Source organism: Trachurus japonicus, chromosome 13 (assembly GCF_045865225.1).
Source record: "Trachurus japonicus isolate A0001 chromosome 13, Traja_1.0".
Classification (NCBI taxonomy): Eukaryota; Metazoa; Chordata; class Actinopteri; order Carangiformes; family Carangidae; genus Trachurus; species Trachurus japonicus.
Genome location: NC_140919.1, coordinates 15,171,274 through 15,193,424, shown reverse-complemented (window position 1 = coordinate 15,193,424; position 22,151 = coordinate 15,171,274). Strand labels below are relative to the sequence as shown.

General features: G+C 42.5%; 2 protein-coding genes across 2 annotated transcripts; both read left to right on the top strand.

Annotated features, from left to right (window-relative positions):
- The first annotated feature begins 3,057 nt into the window (after positions 1–3,057).
- LOC146975733 (retinol-binding protein 2-like) lies at positions 3,058–5,391 on the top strand. Its single transcript, XM_085794952.1, has 4 exons — positions 3,058–3,307; positions 4,469–4,647; positions 4,754–4,855; positions 5,230–5,391. The coding sequence occupies exons 1-4, from the start codon at positions 3,235–3,237 to the stop codon at positions 5,281–5,283; spliced, it is 408 nt and encodes a 135-aa protein (XP_085651078.1). The 5' UTR covers positions 3,058–3,234; the 3' UTR covers positions 5,284–5,391.
- Positions 5,392–7,049: 1,658 nt separating this feature from the next.
- On the top strand, positions 7,050–21,181 carry LOC146975732 (coatomer subunit beta'-like). Its single transcript, XM_085794951.1, has 22 exons — positions 7,050–7,148; positions 7,685–7,822; positions 7,927–8,013; positions 8,692–8,818; positions 8,932–9,080; positions 9,322–9,468; positions 10,850–10,949; positions 11,066–11,208; positions 11,704–11,903; positions 12,896–13,006; positions 13,293–13,381; positions 13,479–13,585; positions 13,681–13,824; positions 14,077–14,207; positions 14,797–15,004; positions 15,341–15,451; positions 15,760–15,974; positions 16,083–16,175; positions 16,445–16,625; positions 17,105–17,176; positions 19,811–20,839; positions 20,948–21,181. Exons 1-22 carry the CDS (start codon positions 7,146–7,148, stop codon positions 21,029–21,031), a joined length of 3,669 nt encoding a protein of 1,222 aa, XP_085651077.1. The 5' UTR covers positions 7,050–7,145; the 3' UTR covers positions 21,032–21,181.
- Positions 21,182–22,151: the final 970 nt, after the last annotated feature.

Genomic DNA, 22,151 nt, shown 5'->3' with positions numbered 1-22,151 from the left:
GTGCCTCCAAGGTTACGGGGCACAGGATGTGCCATTAGGTGTGAATTAGGCAGAATTAGAAATGAATCTGCTGTCATGCATTATTAAAACTAGCCTAATTGCATTTGCATAAGTGTACAAGGCTCTGCGAGCATGTATGTGCAAACTGTTGCAATGCTTTAAAGGATTACTTGTCATTCGCTAAATCATGCATTCAGTCATTCATTAATTCATCCCTTCATTTACACGAGGAAGGCCATGTTCAAGGGCAGCCGAAATACAACTCTTATCAACAAATACTGACAACATTTTCAAGAGAAGCAGTAATAAAAATTATGAATGCGAACAATAAAAAGAACAATAAAACAATTAAAGCAATGAAATACATAACATTAGACACACTGAGTCAGTAAAAGCAGCATATAAAGGTTAAAGTTCGACAATAAAGTGAAAATTCAGATGATTATCTGTTGTTTCTCGTTTACTGTGCACAGATTCATCTGTGTCTTTCACCTGCTCCTACAAGTTACAAATTCCCTCTAATTCACCTGACCAAAGCAAAAAGCCACAGAGAACAGATTTCCTCCAAGTCGGGCCTCTCGGCCGCCAGATGGCTCGGTGTCATCTCAGCTTTGATCACAGTATAACGTGGTAGTATTTTGCAGAGAGCACAGCGTGTAGAGTAGGTTCCTCTGCTCAGGAAGAGCACTGGAGTTATGTGTAGCAACATTGCCCCTGTGTGGTGAGATGAGATAAGAAATGTGTTCAAGCAGCCCTCAAAGTTGAGTTGAGGTGAAGGTTGAGAAAAGAGTTCAACATACAACACACAAGACATCTGAGTTTTATCTGCAGAGGGTTACAGTACATGAATCTGTAGAGTAGAGTAGTAGGTGTGTCAGTGAGCTGCATTAGTAACAAGAATCATATGTTAAAGTGACAATATTATTCAAAATACAGGTGCAGCCTCAGTCCTTGCACTGATGTAGCACAATCGCAAAACCATGATTTTATCAGTAATGTAATATTCAGATTTCAATTAATTTGCTATGTGCAAAAAACTAACACAATTGTTGTATGAAAAGTTGGCTTTATAGCTGTGTTCTTATGTTTCCTGGGCACTTGAGGTCAGCCAACAGTCAATGAGCACAACACAGACACCTTATTAAAGGGATAGTCTAACATTTTTGGCAAATTGGCCCATTGCCATAATCTGGCTCAGAGCTACGCTACGGAAGTTCATGGGATTTCTTGGTTTACCTCATCAAACTCATCAAATACACAATCCAACAACTCAAAAACGCTCTGATGGACAAGTTGTGACCTGCACATTCACCACGCTATGAGATAATAACGGAACATTACAAGACAGATTTGTTTTAGAGGTAAATTCATGCAAAACTGCTAATGTGCGTTCCCGTCAGGGGCCTTGAAAACAACTCTGTCTTGTAACGTTCTCTTATTATCTCATAGCGTGGTGAATGTGCAGGTCACAACTTGTCCACCAGAGCATTTTGGAGTTGTTGGATTGTGTACTTGATGAGTTTGATGAGGGAAACTAAGAAATCCCATTAGCCTCCGTAGCCTGGCTCTGACCAGCTCGCAGCTCCGCTCCGCCGTTCTAAAAATAGCTTGCACCGACAATTACCTACGGCGAACCTACTGCTATGACTATAGGGATTATGGCAATGGGCCAATTTGTCAAAATGTTGAACTACCCCTTTAAGTTGTTAGAATGAACATGTTAGCACACCACCACCTGTGTGCACTCACATGTTTTGTCCAATGTTCACTCTTTCTCTGCTGAATTCTTGAGTCATATAGAGTAGAGTGGGGGTGGGGCAGGAGATAAAACAGCAAATTTTAGTCCATGCAAACCAAAAGATGAGCTGAAGGATGCTAAAACACTAATGTAGCAGCTAAACAAGTCTGTGTGGGTTACTCAGCCTCTGACTTGACCCTACATCTACTGTCTGCACATGACTTTTATATTCATTTTCATTAATTTTGCCTCGGTCAAAGTCGGTACATGGGTCAAATGAGGGAACAGACAGTGTGATTCAATTGACTGTGGCTAAAAGATAAGTGTTTCTTTAAATCTGGACACTTTATCAGCTCCGAAAAACTATTACTCAGACTCCTGACACATGACCTTTGACCCTCCACATACAAGCCACATTACAACCAGATCAAATTGGTGTCGTAATGTAATTGGGCCAGATAAGACATGTCTGTTTTATCTTTTTTTTTTCCCACTGTATGCTCTTTAAAATCGCTTCATTTCCTTTGAAACAGATCCAGAGAGCGAGCTGTATTGATTCCAGCTGATGTTGAGCAACGCTCTGTGTTGACAACCGAGATAAAGAGAAGATTAGATGACAATTCAAGATCAATTTCTAACACAGATAAGAAAATGTGGTCTGACTGGTGGTGAAACTTTAACCTGGAAACACGCTGTGCAGCAAGTTTACCTTAACCAAAACTTTGCGGCTAAGATATTCTCTCTCTCACACACACACAAAAAAAACATTGGTACAAATAGAGACTGTGCACACGCTAAAGTAGCGTTGAAGTAGCTCCAGCTGATTCAAGTGCTGGCGTTTCATTTTGAAATGGTTCTTGAGGGGGTTGAAGTCAACAACCTTTGGGTACGTCTGAGAAATGAGGTTTGAATTTCAGTCTATTGTGGAGTTGCATTTCAGTCCACTAAAAAAATTTGCTTCCTTTTTGCTCCCTGACGTGAAACATGAGAGGATTCCTCCTGCCGCTGAAAGCCCAGAGATGAGCCACTCGTCTTGTCTCTTGTCTCTGTCTCTCTTCAGTTCAGTTGTCAGTGCATTAGAATGAGTAATTGATGAAGCTATTGCTGCAAGTCGAGGAAATGAGCATTGAAAAAAAAGAAAAGAAAACGTGCAGCACGCTCTCTAAGTGCATCCAAGTGAGCGCACACACTCTTAACAAACAGATATAGTAGATGCCTGAGCAGAGATTTACATCACCGCAGGCAATAGAGCAGTGTGTTGCACCATGTAAGTCTGAACTTTATATCTCATAGTACACACACGCACACACGCACGCACGCACACACACACAGTCTTGAGGGAATTATCAGGCGGACCCTGTCCTTTGGTCTACACACACACTGTGTATATAAAGGGCTGAAGCGTTGAACTGTCTCTCTTGCACTTAGACAAACAGACCCACAGGCACACTCCTACCTCCTCTCTCTCTCTCTCTCACACACACACACCGGCCACAATGCCTGCAGACTACAATGGACGCTGGGAGATGGTGACCAACGACAACTTCGAGGAGGTGATGAAGGCCCTGGGTGAGTCTCCCTCCCTCACGCTACCTCCCTGATCATATCAGACTATTGGAAGAGGGGAAGGGGTGGGAGGTTGTGGCTTGTAAGTCATCATTAAAAAAGCTGGGATTAATTAGAGGGTTACATTTAAAGTACAGTGCGAGGGCTAAATCTGGAACGAGTGTGACAGAAGGAGTGAGAGAGCTGCAGTGTGAGTGAAGGAGAGAGAGAGAGAGAGAAGGAGGGGAGGGGAGGGGGTGGGGGGGTGAGGGGGTGAGGAAGAGGAACGTTGTGGCACTGCTTCATTTCCTCATTGAGCTGCTGTCAGGCCAAGTTAACCTCCACTCTTGTGAGCGGCTGCCGTCTGTTATCACGCCAAATAAATATTGATTCACTCCTTTCTGCATTTTCATCCTCCATCCCGATTCCCCGGGGAAAAGGAAGACAGATTCCCGACCGTGGATCAGGCAGCGGGCCAGGTCATCACTTCAAAAATAGAAAAAAAAAAAAAAAATCATTCAAAAAAAAAAAAAAAGACTGAGTCCAGCACTCAGCTTGGCTTGGCCCGGCTCTCCTCCTTTTTTTGGCGCGTCATTGATCAGACCCAGAAACACCTCCATTATTCATGACTCTATCTGCAATTCATACAACAACCCCGCTACACTCGGCTCTTGCAAAAAAACCCGGAAATCCTGAATGCCTGCAACTCATTTCCATCAAGCGGATAGGAAAATGACATCCTTATGGAAATGGGTCAAAAATATCACTTAGATGGGTAAATATAGGGCCCATATCTGTAAAAAGTAAATGGAAAGAAATTGAATTCTCACTTTGGGGCAAATGGGATATGAATATCTAAACGGCGAGGGTGGGTGGTTCTCCTTTTGGCAGGGCCCAGGGCTGAACAGGGCGGAGGAACTCATTTAAAAAGGGCTACTTTGACTCGGAGCAAGGTCGTTTTTAAAGGGTAAATGAAACTGTCAAGAGGACCAGTAGGAGAGGAATCATAATAAGTGGCCTGTGGTGTCATGTGTGTGGGAATGTGGTCATGAAGCAGCAAAGGTGCAAAATTGTACAAAACCACACACACCAAACCAGCATGAGAGAGAAAAATAAAAATCTAAATGGCTACCAACTTCCCATCTCATTAATCACCCTTTCTTTTCTTTTCTTTTTTAATTGCAGACATCGACTTTGCCACCAGAAAGATCGCTTCCCACCTGCACCAGACAAAGGTGATCGTCCAGAACGGAGACAAGTTCGAAACAAAGACGCTGAGCACTTTCAGAAACTATGAAGTCAACTTCAACATAGGGGAGGAGTTCGAGGAGCTCACCAAGGGCCTGGACAACCGAAAAGTCAAGGTAAAATGTTTCTACTTGGAATTATTACTATTAGAAAGAAAGAAAAAAAAGCAAATATACAATGCATCTGCCATTGTTTTGTACATTGTGTGGTGATATACCACAGACGCTGGTGACCTGGGATGGAGACAAGCTGGTGTGTGTTCAGAAGGGCGAGAAGGAGAATCGTGGGTGGAAGCACTGGATCGAGGGAGACCAGCTACATCTGGTGAGAAAACAAGAGAGTGAGAAAGAGCATGACACCTTGGTTACCACACAACACACAGAGGTGTGAATGTTTGGTGCATGTTTGCCAGGAAACAACATTTGACATCGCTGACCGCAGATGCAACAGCTGCATCAACACTAAAATAACTAAGTAAACATCTTAACCACTGAAAAAAGAAAATCTGACTCAGATTTCTCTCCTATCTTTGGGCAATAGCAATAAAAAAAAAAAAAAGTTACACCATCAGCATCTTGAGCTGGAAATTTAAGCTCAACCCAATTATGCAACAGTACAGTATGCAGTGTAAGATCCAGTTGTTGCATCACCTTGGACCCGGTATTTATGCCAAAGGTCTGTGTCCTCTTCCCTTTCAGGAGATCACGGTGCTCGACAAAGTCTGCCACCAAGTGTTCAAGAAGGCACAATAACCTGGAGACAAACCTCATCTGCTGCAAACTGTCCTGTCCTGTGTTGCATGATGCTGTCTATTTATAATGTAAGAATGAAGATGTGCAATAAAATGATTTAATACCACCGATCTTTTTCCTTTTTTTAAAAAAGAAAATTGTCTTGGTTTTACGAGTTTAAAAAAAACATCTCAGTGTAGTCTTACAGCTCCTCTCTCTGGCTTCTCTCTGGAGCTCTAGTAACAACATTGTTCAAATGTGTTGACATGAGTTGACGTTTTCACACTTGTGTCTTGGTATTTCAGTAAAAACCCACTTTAGCCACTAGTCTCAACGGGACAGATGTGCAATAATGTGCATTTTTTTGCAAACTATTGTGCAATAGTTCCTGTACATATTTCTGTCTCGTCGCTTAAAGATGGATTTAATTGTCATGGGAAATTAAAACAATAAAAAAATAGAGGATGGGTGGGTGGTGGGCCTGGGTAGCTGGCAGCGGTGGGGTCACGGCTCAGGGTGGTGACATATGGTAATACAAGTTACACAAGACCTGATAGCTGACTCTTTTTTTTCCATGGAGCATTTTGATACTTTCACAGCATTAAAGGGGACATGTTATGGAAATATCGCTTTTTGAAGGCTCTTTAACAATATTTGGGTGTTTGTCTTGCCTTCCGGCCTCCAAAATGTGAGAATTGACAAAAAAATCTGTAATGTGCACTACTCCCTAGGTTGAAATCCACGTCGTTTTACGAGCTGTTCCCTCAGTTGTCTCCAGTGATGTAACTAGTTTTGAGAAAACAATTTCTATATTATGAGCCCTTTAAAATAAAAGTTTTCCCTGGTATGAAACTGATGACATGATGAATATTTAATAACAATGATAAAGTTTTCTTATGAAGCAGTGGGGGAAAAATTCAAAATTAAATTCAAATTCTCATTTAAGCTGAAGATTCCCATGACTCACAAGACAAAAGCCCCTTATTTATCTATGTTTTCCATCCGTTTAGTGAATTACAGGGTTTGAGAGAGAAACGTGAACGTGTGTTTGAGCGCTGTGCGCAGTATAAACTCACAGGTACAACATGTTCTACTTCTCTGCCGGATCTCGGGCTGCTCCTCTACAGGAAGCGCTGGAGGATCCACGTCGCCAGAAAAATGTTGCGTCAAACCGGAGTAGTGACAGGTAGCCACGGACCGGAAATACCTGATTTTGTCGCCAAAGTAAAAGCCCACACTTACAGCCAGAAAAAAAAAACGTAAAGGCTTTTAAGATTGTATGAAAATAGCAAATATCATGAAAATAAAGGTTTCTAATACTTATTCATTTAGGGTCACCATTGAATAAGAGCTTTGACAAACACTGCTATTAAACATAATGGATCATGATAGGCCTACAGTTTTATGGGCCTATACATTGTGCAGCAACCTGTAGGCTACTAATTAACCTGTCTCCATCATGTTAATCTAATGTGCATAGGCATCAATGCTATTCGGAACATAAATCATATGTATTGTAAGTTACATTATTTTCTGGCACTTCGCATTGATTGAATGACAAATCATTTTTTCAGATTTTTTAATTATAAATTCAAATTTACACATTTACAGTTTTTATTTTGTCAGGGTTTAGCCTCAATCTTTTTAAGTTTTATTCATGACAGTGGTTTTATGTAAATTGTTTCCTTTTTCAGAGCTTTAACCGATTTGAAATTTATTGTGAAAATCAATACCGGAAGTCGCTTTGTTTTTACTCTTGGTCGCTTGGTTGCCAAACTTTGTCCGCTGAGATCCAGCAGGAAAGCCCGACGAGGGCAGCACCGAGGCCGGTCTCTTTACTGGACCTGACAGGGACTGAGTGACTGACTGACTGACGTGGAAACATGGTAGGCGGAACAAACAAACTAAATATTTATCTAACGTAACTTTGTGTGTTGTTTGACGTTTTCGGGTCATTTTATCCGCGGTCCAACCCCGTTCCTACTGTAAACCACTATCCATTCAGAAACCATATGCAAAAGCACAATCCAAAAAGTGCTTTCTATTTCAAAGCAACTAAGTGTAGGCTAAATATTTTTACTTAACATGCACAAAAGTGAAGATTAATAATGTGAAAGCTGAAAGTTTTCACTCTGACATGAGGAGACTTGAGAGCAGCCAGTCATTCTGGAGCAGGCATGCATATGAAATGTGGAATGGGAAGTAACAACAGACACACACACACACACCCCCGAGCCAAATTCATACTGTAGCTACCCCCAAAACCTGAGAGAGAGACCACAATACAGTCTGTTATTATACTAGATGTTTGCATCACAACTCTGCATTAAACACCTCTGAAGAACTGCTTACAGTCTAATTAACATGTGTTTTTACAATCAGAGATGTTGTGGATTATATTTTCCTCTCTCTCTGTCCACAGCCTCTGAGGTTGGACATCAAGCGGAGGCTGACGGCCCGTTCAGACCGGGTGAAGAGTGTGGACCTGCACCCCACCGAGCCGTGGATGGTGGTCAGCCTCTACAGCGGTGGCGTGGTGGTCTGGAACCATGAGACACAGGTTAACTATCGCTTAACCACTCACACACTAATCTACTCACACTATCAACATGAATGATCCTTCACATAATCACTTAATATACTGTAACATGACATTGTGTGCAGATGATGGTGAAAACCTTTGAGCTGTGTGATCTGCCCGTCAGAGTGGCCAAGTTCGTAGCCAGGAAACACTGGATCATCGCTGGAGCAGTGAGTACTTTAACTCCAACGGAGCATCAACACATATTACAAGTCATATGAGCTTTTAAGAAATACATATTTATCTAAAGTTAGTTTGATTCAGTCGCTTCATGGCTCCAGACTGTCCCGGCCCCTATGATTTTAGACAGTGCAAATACATTTTAATCTACTTGCACATACAGTATGCAAGCAGTAAATTTGCCTTTTTTTTAACTATGGTGAAACATGGAAGGAGTGACTCAAAGTATCAGGAATGTGTCATTAAAGGTGGCAGGCCAATGTTTGCAGTAATAGGAAATGTGAATATTTGCTTTGCAAGACGATTTACAGTGTCCAGCCCTAAATTTTCTGCTTGCACTCCTAACATTTTAAGTTAGGGGCCACTGTGCTCCTGTTAAAAAAGGTTAATCTTTATTTTTCCTCCTAGAATAAACAGGACGTAGAAGAGATAGCTGCATACTGTAGCTAGTTCAAGATTGATGTGTATCTTTTACACAACTGAACATCGTGTCTATTGTTTTGTACAAGTCATATAATACATTTGCATTAAGGTAAAGCTTGAGCAGGGTCAAAACATCCCACCATGTTGGGCTGGACTGCTGATTTCCACCCACTCCTCTGTCATCAGTAATTTTCTTTACGTATTATGGACAAATTTGTTGGTTAATGTCTTTGCCCCTCCCCCAGGACGACATGCACATCCGTGTGTTCAACTACAACACTCTGGAGAGGGTTCACATGTTCGAGGCTCACTCCGACTACATCCGCTGCATCGCCGTCCACCCCACGCAGCCCTACATCCTCACCAGCAGTGGTAGGACAGAGCTGCACTCACTCGCACACACACACACACAGCGTCTCGCACTTTTAGCTGTTTAAGCACACATATCATTGTCTTTTTTGTCTTGCGTGTGTGCGTGTTTACAGATGACATGACCATCAAGCTGTGGGACTGGGACAGAAAGTGGACGTGCGGTCAGGTGTTCGAGGGGCACACGCACTACGTCATGCAGATCGTCATCAACCCCAAAGACAACAACCAGTTTGCCAGCGCCTCTCTGGACAGAACTGTCAAGGTAGACACACACATGCACGCACACACATGCAAAGGCGCACAAAGGCAAATGTCTGCAGGGCACAAACAGAAGACAGTGTCGTTATTCCTGTTTTAATTGAATGGAAACGTCACAGCCGGAGTTAACAGGGATTATGGGTAATGTGGTTTCAATTACGAGTTGTTTTCCTTTGCGTAATTTCCAAAATAACAAAGAAACATTGATGCACAACTGGTCACTAACTCCACTCTGGCTGACGTAGGTGTGGCAGCTGGGCTCCAAGTTTCCTAACTTCACTCTGGAAGGCCATGAGAAGGGAGTCAACTGTATTGATTACTACAGTGGGGGAGACAAGCCCTACCTCATATCAGGGGCTGATGATCGACTCGTCAAGATCTGGGATTATCAGGTACACACACACACACACACACTGGACTTTATTTTATTTGCTTTCTATCAGTGTAACTGTATACTGACTACTGGCTATTTGGCAATAGCAGAAGTGTTACTATTTTATAATACAAAGCCAATTAAAAAAAAATACATTCTCCAGTCACATAAGCACAACAATATGCTCCAGTCCATTTGAAATAATCATTACACGAACTGAAAAGAATAGTTATGAGCTTTGATTTCTCTCATCTCACATGTTTTCTCCAAGTGGCTGAATAATTTAAATGTTTCATGTATGAACAGACATGGCCGACAGCCTTTGTGTATCAACCGCACACTGTGTATTTAATTAACTACAAAAGTGTTGCACACTTCCCTGTGAAAAAGTAACAATAGGAAAACACAGTGGAAGTAATTTTCTATGTAAATTAGAAAAGCACATTGAACTAATCCACTGTAATTTTTCCAGACTGACAACAAAGCTTCAACATGAAGTGATAAAATACCACATGGAAATCTTTGCTCTTCACATCAATTATTTACAACATCGTTTTCACAACCATGTTCACAGTGTTCTTTTACTTTTCCAAACAGACGAGTGTTGATCTGCTCTGTATTAAAAGTGCCTCACCACACTCACAGTTGCAGAACAATGCCCACACAGTTATTTGTTTATCTCAAATAGACATGTGCCTGTGAGCCTGCTTTCTTCAGTTGAAGAAACTGATTCAATAACCGAGGCACATGCATCCTCTCAGCTCAGATATGATATGCAAAGGCAGCAGAAGCAGAAGGAGTGAAAGCAGGTATGGTAGGGAGTTTCCACCGATACCGAAAACTATCTGCTTTTCATAACAGATGTTTGTCGATACCGATAACCGATAACATTTTTAATAGCTTACATACACACCTGAGGTTTAGGAAGTTACTAAAGATGAATTCAACATTATAGCTCTGCCTCTGATTTAACCAAATAATAAAACCGACATCACTACTCCAATCCCAACAAAAACAAGAACAGGTATGACTCTTCAAAAATCAACATTTGTAAATGTTTCAAATCATCTTAGAGGCCAAATGGACTGAAAATGAGCAAAATCAAGGCAATGTTGGCTGATTATAATTGGCTCTAGTAATAGGCAAAAAAAATGTAATTATCTGATAAATATCTGTACCAATAGTTATGCATCCCTAAAAGCAGGAATATAAATCTCTGCAATGTTGTGTATCCGTTTGCAAAAAACGATATATTTGGGTTCAGATTTGTTGAGCATGCAATTGATATCTATACACACCAGAGCAGCAGATAGCATTCAGTGATGTATATCGACAACATACACACATGAGCAGCTTAGATACAGTGACGAGTGTTTGTGCTGTTTGTCTCTTTCTACCAGAACAAAACTTGCGTTCAGACCCTGGAGGGTCACGCCCAGAACGTGACATGCGTCAGCTTCCACCCCGAGCTGCCAATCATCCTCACAGGCTCTGAGGATGGTGCGTTGTGAAAACTATACACACACGCACACACAGGCAGACACACACAGAGAGCAAAGCTACAGCCCAAAGTCAGCTCAGCACCTTTGTTCAAAACAAGCTCTTTGTTTCCTCAGGCACTGTTCGAGTGTGGCACTGCAACACCTACCGACTGGAGAACACACTCAACTACGGCATGGAGAGGGTGTGGTGTATATGCGGCCAGCCCGGCTCCAACAGCGTGGCTCTAGGCTATGATGAAGGCAGCATCATCATCAAGGTATACGGTCGTACGGCATAGTCTCTGGCTCTGACGGGAGCAAAATGTTAAAACACCTCAGGATAAAGCTACAATTATGCCTCTATTCTGTTCCTGGGGCCTGAAGCCCTGCAGCTGTGAACCTCTGGCTGAGAGAATAAAGTCAGTAATCTGTTGTTAACAGAAAATTGAACGGTAACATTCGAGTGTAAACTGTAAAAAAAAAAATAGCAATTTCTGTTGTTAATACCCAGAAATCCCCAGAGAAAATAGAGGACACGACCTCTTTATCCTCAGCAGCAGCAGCTCTGTGCAGCCAAATCATATAACATCAGTTGGAGTGTGTGATATGAGCGGATTGCATTGTGTGAGCTGGAGGAATATTTACTGACCTGTGTTATTAAAAAAGCTGCTCCTCCTGTTGCCACCACTTCCTTATCATTTACGTTCCTCTTTAATACCGTTTGCTTCCCTCACCTCATCCTCCGGTTTCCTCTCTCTCCCTCGCCGTCTCAGCTGGGTCGGGAGGAGCCGGCCATGTCCATGGACGCCAGCGGGAAGGTCATGTGGGCTCGCCACTCCGAGGTCCAGCAGGCCAACCTGAAAGCCATGGGAGAGGCTGAGATCAGTGATGGGGAGAGACTGGCGCTGGGTGTCAAAGACATGGGCAGCTGTGAGATCTACCCCCAGACCATCCAGCACAGCCCCAACGGGAGGTGAGACACCAGCCTGCGGGTCTGTGGTGATTCACCTCTGAGCTTCACTTTTACCCACACTTCACTCTATTTGACTTAAAGGAATGGTTCACCAAAAAATGAAGTTCAGTCATTGTTGACTCACCCTCATGCTGATGAATACTGTGGAGTAGTTTTTTATTCCTCAAAGTGCATCTGGCGACCTAGGAGGAATTTGCAGTCCAACAAAATGCTTATATAAAAGAGTCAATAGGCCCGACACAAAAAGGTCCATAAAACTACACGAAAACCCTTGAGAGTTTACTCTAAACAACGTCATTTAGGACATTTTTACAGCCTAAACAGTCCTGTATTGAATTTGCCTGGGGCGCGCTCTCGTGTTCATGCGCATGGACATCAGATACAGGACTGATTAGGCTGTGAAAATGTCCTAAATTACATAGTTTTGACTAAACTCTGGACTATATCCCTTCAGGACACTTGGATTGCAGTGGACGAGCAGTGTGGAGGAAGATTACAAGGTTTTTGTGTAGTTTTATGGACCTTTTTGTGTCGGTCGCTATTGACTCTCATATAAGGATTTCGTTGGACTATGAACCCCCCTCCCGGGTCTCCAGATGCACTTTGAGGAATAAAAAACTAGACCGGAGTATTCATTTTTGGTGAACTATTCCTTTAATGTAGTTAAAGACCAAAGAAATAACACTGAATAAAATTAAATTGACAATATTCTTAAGTGATAATTTCCTCCATCCATTTATTCACACAGCTGTTAATGAAAGCATAAACATCCAAGTAGCGTTCCCCTCCAAAAATCACAATTTTAACACTAGAAAATATAGTTATAGTTTAACTGGAGAAATAACAAATATAGGTTTTATCTAACAAATTCCTGTTTGACCACCTCGTGAGCAGAGTGATTAAAGTCCATTATAAACCAGGATTGCACAGCAGGTATGCTTCTATATTTCACATTAAATATGAATGCATGTTGTATTTTCGTGTATGTGCAGGTTTGTAGTGGTGTGTGGAGATGGAGAGTACATCATCTACACCGCCATGGCCCTGAGGAACAAGAGCTTTGGCTCAGCTCTGGAGTTTGTCTGGGCACATGACTCCTCACAGTAAGTCTGTAAACACCTTAAAGGAACTGTCTGACTGTTTGATTTTTGTTTTTTTTTAACTGTTAAGTTTCCAATATGCTGGAGGGTTTGGCTTTGTGAACAGAGCTATACTACTAGCTATATCCCTGATTGTCTGCTGGCTGTAGCTTAATATTTAACATACAGAAGTAAAAGGATATTGATATAAAAGTCTAAAAACTAAAACAGTCCTTACAGTACAATATTTGTAAGTATAATTAATGTCACTCTGTTGTGCTATATTAAACTGTGTACATATCATCTACAGGTACGCCGTAAGGGAAGGCAACAGTATGCTCAAAATCTTTAAGAACTTTAAAGAGAAGAAAGCTTTTAAACCAGACTTTGGGGCTGAAGGTGGGTTTCATTTGCAATTCTGTTTTGCTGTGTGAGCACATACAGTCTATATGTGTCAGGTTGTGTGTAATGCAGAGTATCCTGCCGACCCACACAGGCATCTTTGCCGGCTTCTTACTGGGCGTGAGGTCCAACAGCGGCCTGGCCTTCTACGACTGGGAGAGTGTTGAACTCATCCGCCGCATCGAGATCCAACCCAAACACGTGAGTCACACCATCGTCACGGCTGTGACGGCTCTCGGTCCTCCGTGTTTACTGCATTGATGCCATTATAAAAGGGTTTGTCGTTCTGTCTGTAGATCTTCTGGTCCGACTCTGGAGAGCTGGTCTGCATCGCTACAGACGAATCTTTCTTTGTGCTGCGCTACCTGCCAGAGAAAGTGGCAGCAGCCCAGGAATCCAAGGAAAGCGTTTCTGAGGACGGCATAGAGGACGCCTTCGAGGTCAGAGACCCATAGTGGCGTATTCCAGCCAACACAATATATAATTCACTTTGCAGAAAGTAATCTCTAAAAACACATGATGGGAAAAACAGAAAAAATGGGTTTACCAGCAGCTACCGCACGCACGTTCATTTTTTCAAATACTGCTTTTCCTTTGGTGCCTTTTTGTTTGAAATGTGACTTTGTGGAGAATGCAGATAGCTTGTGGATGAATTTACGCTGCTCTTCTTCTTGTAACTTCACGCTGGCCAGGTGCAGGGCGAGGTGCCGGAGGTGGTGAAGACGGGGGTGTGGGTGGGAGACTGCTTCATCTACACCAGCTCTGTGAACAGACTCAACTACTACGTTGGAGGAGAGATCATCACCATCGCTCACATGGACAGGTGCGAGGCGTTCATAGGTGTAAAATGTAGGGCTGGGACGATATGCTTTTCTCCCGATTCGATTCTTCTACGATTCTTTTGGATGGCGATTCGATTTAAATTGCGATTATACGATATTGCCGATTCTCTCGATTTTTAGTCTGCATTTTTAACATTTATCTGCACACAAATACTTAGGAGCCTATAAATTAACATACTCCATTATAAAGTGAACTTAAACCCTTTTCTAAACCTGTACTCTTTGTATGTAAAAAAGGCTAACAAATGCACATTGCACAATATTTTAAAAAATTCAAAAAAATATATTCCCCCCCCCCCCCAAAAAATCGATTTTTGAATAAAAAAATCAATTTAAAAATCTTCAAAAAAGATATCGCGATATTTATGTGAATCGATTTTTTCTCCCACCCCTAGTAAAATGTCACACAAAGATGCACCGTCATGGTTTATTCATGGAGGCAGCACAGCACAAATGTGTCACGATCGGGATCCATTGCGGATCTACTCGTACCGTCCACTTTTGATAATAAATCAGAACCATCAAATATTCTTCTTGAAGTTCCTTAAAACTGGTCTTCCTCTGGCGTAGGACCATGTATCTGCTCGGCTACATCCCCAAGGACGACCGTCTCTACCTCGGAGACAAGGAGCTGAACATCATCAGCTACTCCCTGCTGCTGTCGGTGCTGGAGTACCAGACGGCCGTCATGAGGAGGGACTTCAGCACGGCCGACAAAGTCCTACCCACAATCCCCAAGGAGCAGAGGACCAGGGTAGCCAACTTCTTGGAGAAACAGGTACAGTTATCTTCTCTGCTATCTTTCCAACTTCCAAGTCCACGTCTTGTTTCTTGTGCTCGAGGAGACAATAAATTCAGAGTTTGGTGCATAATTTTCAAAACATCAGGCAGCCAGATGGAGTAAAAAACCTCCTGGCTGAATTTTTGTGTGTTTCTTTTAAGATATATTTATGCAGGGAATGGTTTCGCTTCTCACGCAGTCTCTTTTTACCACTCAGCTTTTTTCACATCTAACCTCTTAACACCGTGGGCCACTGTGCTTTACAGAGCAGAAAAAAATTAAAATAAAAAAAACTGTTAATGCGTTAATCGTGTGTTTCCATGTGTTGCGTAGGGTTTCAAACAGCAGGCCCTGGCCGTGTCCACCGACCCAGAACACAAGTTTGAACTTGCTCTGCAGCTGGGTGAGCTCAAGATAGCCTACCAACTGGCCCTGGAGGCAGAGGTCAGTGCACAGTGCACACACACACACACACACTGTAGTATGCATAGCTAGGAGATAAGCAAATGTAATGCAGCTCTGGATTACTGCTTCTGATCTTGTTTGAGCAAAAATTTCACCTATGACGCAAGAGCTTCACTGTTCGCTGCAGGATAATGTGTATAGATTCAGTCATTTTTTCCTCTACAAGTCTGACAGGGTGAGTCACAAGCCTGGCATCTCACACTGAGTAACTGCTTCACAGTGTATTGTTGTGTTGTGATAATCCTCTCTCCTGTCTCTTTGGCACTTTGACACGCTGGGGGCTCCAGTCAGAGCACAAATGGAAGCAGCTGGCAGAGCTCGCTACTACAAAGTGCCAGTTTAGCCTAGCCCAAGAGTGTCTGCACCAAGCTCAGGATTATGGAGGATTATTGCTGCTGGCCACCACCTCGGGCAACACGGACATGGTGGGCAAACTGGCCGAGGGGGCGGAGAGGGATGGGAAGACCAATGTGGCCTTCCTGACCTACTTCATGCAAGGAAAGTGAGTGTCCAAGCCGGGGAAGGGGGGAGGGTGGAGTTGTTTGAACTTGTTTATATTTAGTTGTTGTTTTTTTATATATGTCATCACCAATTTTGTGTGTTTGCCCAGATTGGACAAATGTCTGGACCTTCTCATCAAAACAGACCGGTTGCCAGAGGCTGCATTCCTGGCAAGGACATATCTGCCCAGCCATGTGTCAAGGTAAAGTAGTTTCTGTTGAGTTTAAAGCACATGTGCCCGAGTGTTACACTGTGGTGTGTTTGTGTGTACGTATATTAATCCGCATTTGTCCTTCAGAAACTCTGCATGTTCCACTCTGCCTATAGTTTGCCAAAAAATATATGTAGCCTACTATTTTTTGTTTCTCAGAGGATAACAAGGTGAAAATCAGTGAGAAAAATGTGCTAAACTGAAATAGTTTATGAATGGAAATACTACCAGTGAGCTGTAGCTATACACTTCTCCTTCAGGGTGGTGAAGCTGTGGAAGGAGAGTCTGTCCAAGGTCAACCAGAAGGCAGCAGATGCTCTGGCTGACCCCAGCCAGTACAGCAACCTGTTCCCCGGCCTCCAGCAAGCCCTGCAGGCTGAGCAGTATCTGAAGGAGACTCACGTCAGGGTCAGACCGGCCGCAGAGTACCCACTCATCATGGTCAGTAAAAGTCAGAGGAACCTAAATAAGTTATTTGTTATTTGATAAATATGTTTTACTCTGGCTACATGGCCCAAATCAGCAGTAACAGCAGCTAATATATCATATAAACAGAAATGTTGAGAGTTCAGCATAAAATTTAACTCCTTTACTCGGCAAGAGCTGCCTCCAGGAGGTTGCTTCTATTTTCTTCTACTAAAGCTATTATGCTTAGCTATAGCTTCAGCCTAACGTGTCATTTTCAGACAGAAAAGTCACTACAGCGTCCAGTCCACCCTGAACAACAGGGCGTAGGCTATTATAACCTCTTGTCTTAAAAATGCAACCGTGACTGAAGCTCTTGGCATCAACCATCACCACCACCTGCTCCCTGCAAGAGACCAGGCTCTCTAGCAGAAATAATTGTATATAACTCATTTAAGACATCAATCAAATTTAAAATATGAGATCATATTTGGCCTGTTTTTTCTGCTTTTCAGCCAAATGAGGAGCGTAACGTCCTGGAGGAATCTGCAGGTTTTGTGTCCACAGGAGAGGTCAGTGAGCAAGCGGTGAGATCTCTACACATCTCATCACAGGACAATATGAACCCAGTGTTGTCAAAGCGTCAGCAGGTTCAAATAAAACATACAGAAACCAATGAGCATGAAGAAAACCAAACAATAATATATCATGATAACATAGCCTATCATTTCTGCTTTGTCCAGTTACCACACATCTGCCCATTGAACTTTCTGTATGGGTTCTTCTGACTCTGTGAAGCTAAACTTTCATCAAGACAAGCTGTGTTTCATTAGAGCAGTTAAAGTGTGAATTTTTTTTTTTGTCTATGATAAGCAAATAACTATGCTTTATACATCAGCACAGTGGTGTTGACTGTAGCCTACCTTTCAGAAGTCTAGAAGTTGGAGTCTTCTGTCATCCTCCATCATTTATATTCCTTTGGTCCATGAGTGTCTGCATATCACAAAAATCAAAACAAAAGGTGTTTTCACAAAAGTATTCCAAGTTGGATATCGTCATGAGAATTCACATTGTTTATCCCAACCAGCTCTGCCTCACTTTTCATTCAGTTTTCTAATCTCTGTTGCATCTGGGCCTTGTTTTCTGGGTGTGGTGTTTTTTCTGTTAGCTGTCTGATGGCGATCTCTCTGAAAAGTTCCGATTAGCTTTCACTCCAGGAGGGTTGAGACAAGACAACTAGTCTATTATCAGATGAAAAAGTCTGTTTTTTCCGAATGACGCTACTTCCACACTACCACGCGGACTTTTTCTTTTTTTAAAGTCTACTGCAGTGCTAAGTGCTGACCATAGACTGGTGCTGACCGATGCTGACTGCCGAAAACGGTGCCGTTTGTAAAGTGACCGCGTTTCAGTTTGAAACTGATGACGTAGGCTACACATCCGCGCTCCCTGATTGGCTCGTCAGCCTCAACTGTCAGTGGTGAAAATATCACGGATAATGAAATAAAAAATATTGCCGACTTTGTTTCCTTTGCTATCAGCTGCTGTCCGGTTAAATTGCGTATTTTAGTTTCTCTCTTTTTTTTTCTTTTTTTTATTCAGCAACGAAAGAGTGGACGATCTACTTCCTGTTTACACCTGTTCGCGCGCGCTCAATATCTGAGGTGTCGTAGCCTATCCATAGACTGTAAAGGTCGTATCTGACACTGACGGAACTAAAACACTCATCTGAATGCATAAGTGACGTTTTAGTTTATTATTAGTTTTTAACATGTCCAAATATTTCGGAGCTTTCTATTGTTAAATCATAACCCAAGGTTACCAAATATTACATTTTATGTAGTTTATGTTGTGTCATGTGCAAAACAGGCACAGAAACAAGGTGAGGTCACCTTTCAAATGATTTCTCATGAATATATTTTAGCCTAATAGTTCTTCTGTTATAATCTGAAATCATTAACATATGCAAATGTATTCAAATTTGGTTCAGAACTAAGGCAGACATTAGGAGGATATTATAACCTCCATCCCTGCTCACAGCAAGACATTTCCAAACACTGTACATAGGGCATGAGCAACGTAAGGCCCTGGGCTGTTTTTAGCAGTGCCACGGCTCCCTCTTGTGCCTCAGGAGACAAATATTGCACTGTATTGCATTGTTTCTTGTTCCATAAATAATCTGTTTGAAGCACAGTCACACAAGGCCTGAAGACTGCACTTTTATAAACAGTGATGATGTTATGCAGAGGGCTATTTATGTGTTGCATAAATTCACGAAGCCAGTCAGTGAATTATTTGACACAGCTAGTGGAGTATTTTGGGGTTTGTTTGTTTTTTTCTTCACATTTAATTGGGTCTTACAACTATTTCAACCCTCAATATCAGATTTCTTTGGTTTCTTGGGAACAGAGGATCACATTGTTGACATACGCTATACATTGTTGAGGTTTTTCACTGGCTGTGGTCGCCTCACACATCACTGTCAGCTCTATGCCGAGTCTGATTGGCCATCTCTGAGCACTCGGAGAGAAACTCACTGGTTGCTTATGATCTATAAGGCTCTCCTCGGTTTGGCTCCTTCTTATTTATGTTCACTCCTCCGAGGAACAGACAACCGGTATGCCTTAAGGTCCAGTCACTGCTTGAATATTCCACGAGCTCAGACTGAACTGGGGAAAAAAGCGTTCAGTTTTGCCGCCCCATCAACATGGAAAAATCCTCAAGCCAAAGTGAAAATGTCTGAACTCGTATCTTTTAATGTCTTCCATCGTTTCCTAAAGGTCCGACAACAAAAATCAATTGAATGATGCCTCTGCTTTTAGTCATTTTTGCCACCATGACCCATTATGAATGTTTGCTGACGACGTGTGCTGATCTCAATGGGTTTTACCTGGTTAAATAAAGGTTAAATTAAAATATATACTATATAGTATATATCACCACTCAACAAAGCTGTTAGGGTGAACACATTGTTGCTTTGGGAATAATAAATCTTTTAGCTCTAGCCTAAATATATTGAAAAAAAAAAGTTAAGAAAATTAGAACAGTGAGTTAAAAGAGGCCATAAAGCTCATGGTTGGACTGCTAAACCAGGTATTAATAATCTCTAAATCATTTCTACAAGCAATCCTGTAGGCACAAATGGTCATAACCAATTCTTATAATATAAAATTTGCAGTATAGCTGTTTTAAAATGGTCACTCTATTTGGTCTGTGTGCAGGAAGCGGTGGAACGCATGGATGAAAACTTAATATCAGTGGCAGCAACAGAAGATGTGACCCCAGAAGCAGCAGTAGTGGAGGAGACCATCCCAGTTCAACAAGAGATCGCCGCTCCTGTTTCAGCAGTAGAAGTAGAATCACTCCCAACAGCAGCGTCCCCACTTCCTGTCGAACAAGAGCAAGTCGAGGTGTCTGCATTAGAGCCAGAGGTGACGGCAATCAAGGAAGACATCATCACTAAATTAGAGAAGACTTCACTCTCTGTTGAGGAGGCAGACGTTTTGGAAGAGTCGAACATAGAGAACACCCCCAGTGAGCCTGAGATGGTACAGTCCAAACCAGTGGAAGATGTCGCCAGTTCTTCAGTTGAGGACGATCTTCAGGAGACGTCAACGGCAACAGAAGCTGCTCCTGCTGCCTCCGTTTCCGAAACATGTCTTATCGAGACAACAACAGAGACCACCATGGCAACAGAAGAAGCACCAAGTGAGACAGTGGTAACAGAAACCACGGCAACAGAGGATGTCCTGCTGACCACTGCATTAACGGTTGATACTGATGTTTATGACGAGCTGGAGATTGATTTGATGTCTGTAGATGCACCACCTGTGGTAGACACGGCAGAAGAAGATAAAGAAGAAGGAGAAGAAAAAGAAGATGAAACTCCTGTTACCCAGGAACTTGTTTTGGAAACCGCATCATCAGCCGTGGCAGTGGAGGAGCTCATCTCCTTCGAAAGCACAGAGAGCTCACTGCTGCTGGATGCGCCGCTCCAAGTCCAAACCTCTCCAGAGTTTGTCCTCGATCCACTGCTAGACCCACTTGGAGATTCAATGCCAGTATTAAAGCCAGACACGGCACAAGAACCAGAACAAGGGGGGCTCCCAGTGAAGCCAGAGGAGATCCTGCAGCCTGCTGATCCAGAAGTTTTACCTCCAGTGGCTCCACCAGAGGAGAAGGTAGCAGAGGAGGAGGAGGAGGCAGCAGAAGAACCAGCAGAGGACCTCGAGTTGGAGATGAATGAGGAGGTAAAAGTGTTTTCAATTCTGGTGAAAATTCAACAACATTGGCCCAGATATTCAACATTTGATTGCATGTATGTGTCAACAAAGCTCATAAATACTTTGTATCTGCAGGATGATCTGGATCTGGACAATTTTGACTTGGATGAAATCGACACCTCAGATGTGAACCTGGACGAAGACCTCTTGAGTGAATAGAAGAGACAGACTTTACAGTTTTAAAGTGACCAAATGACACAAGGCATCACCATCTGGGACCACTATTAGACATTAGAAAAATACCTTTAAGCCTTCATTAACAAGCATGGTGGACTTTTTTCAGATGTGGGCTGAAATAGATTGTCTTAAAGCAGATATCAGTGGAATGTTTTTGTTAATATAAGTCCTAAATAGTCCTATTTTCCGTCAGCAATCACTTACATGAAGTATTTCAGCCTAAACACGAGTCTCTCCGTCACTCTGCTCTGCTGTAACCCGAGGAGAAAATTTTCCTTGTGGGATACAAGTGTTATCCAATGAGGAGAGAGAACGGCATGAAGGGCTGTGTGTGCAGCCAAGGGATGCGCGTGAATGTGGTGACGTAGCACGAGGACCAATTGATGCCTGACAAGGGCGGGGGCTGCTAACTCATGGTGCGTTCAAGGAAACTCGTACTTTGTGTTTTTCCTTCCTGTGAAGTCATACCAGTTCGATCTGGTACGAGTTCACGGGTCGGAAGTTACGAGTGGCCGTTATAGGGAACTTTCACAGACAACAGGACGGTAAAAACACGAGCTACGGGTTACCTGGAACGCTACCAAGTCGTAGTTGTGACTTGAAGCTGTAACTTACGGTTTCAAAAGCCTGCCTTGAACACAGCATTAGCCGAAACGGCCGTGCCACTGTTATCTGCTTTAAGTAAATTCTGATTCCTGCAAGTGTCCTTATCACTGCAGGACTAAAACCATCACGACATGAAAATAAATGTGTACCGGTAGTTTGTCTTGTCCAGGCTTTACTTCAGCTTCAGCCTGGTGTTAAGTGCCTTTTCTAAATGTCGTCAGTAGCACAATTAAAGGGGAAGTTAATTGGTTTAAATGGGAAGATAAGGTGTGCATGTATGGTGAGTGTGAAACATGGGATGTGGTCCATTGCAAGCTGTAGGTGGCTTTGTTCACAATACAAATTCAAACATTTTCCTACAACCCAAACATTTTGTGTTAAATTCTTATGTGCCATCAGTTTACACTGAAACAAAAAAATTAAAAAATGAAGGCAAAACACTCCTCATTTGTAGGTGCTATAAGCTTTATGATCTGACTGTATCAGTACCTCTAAT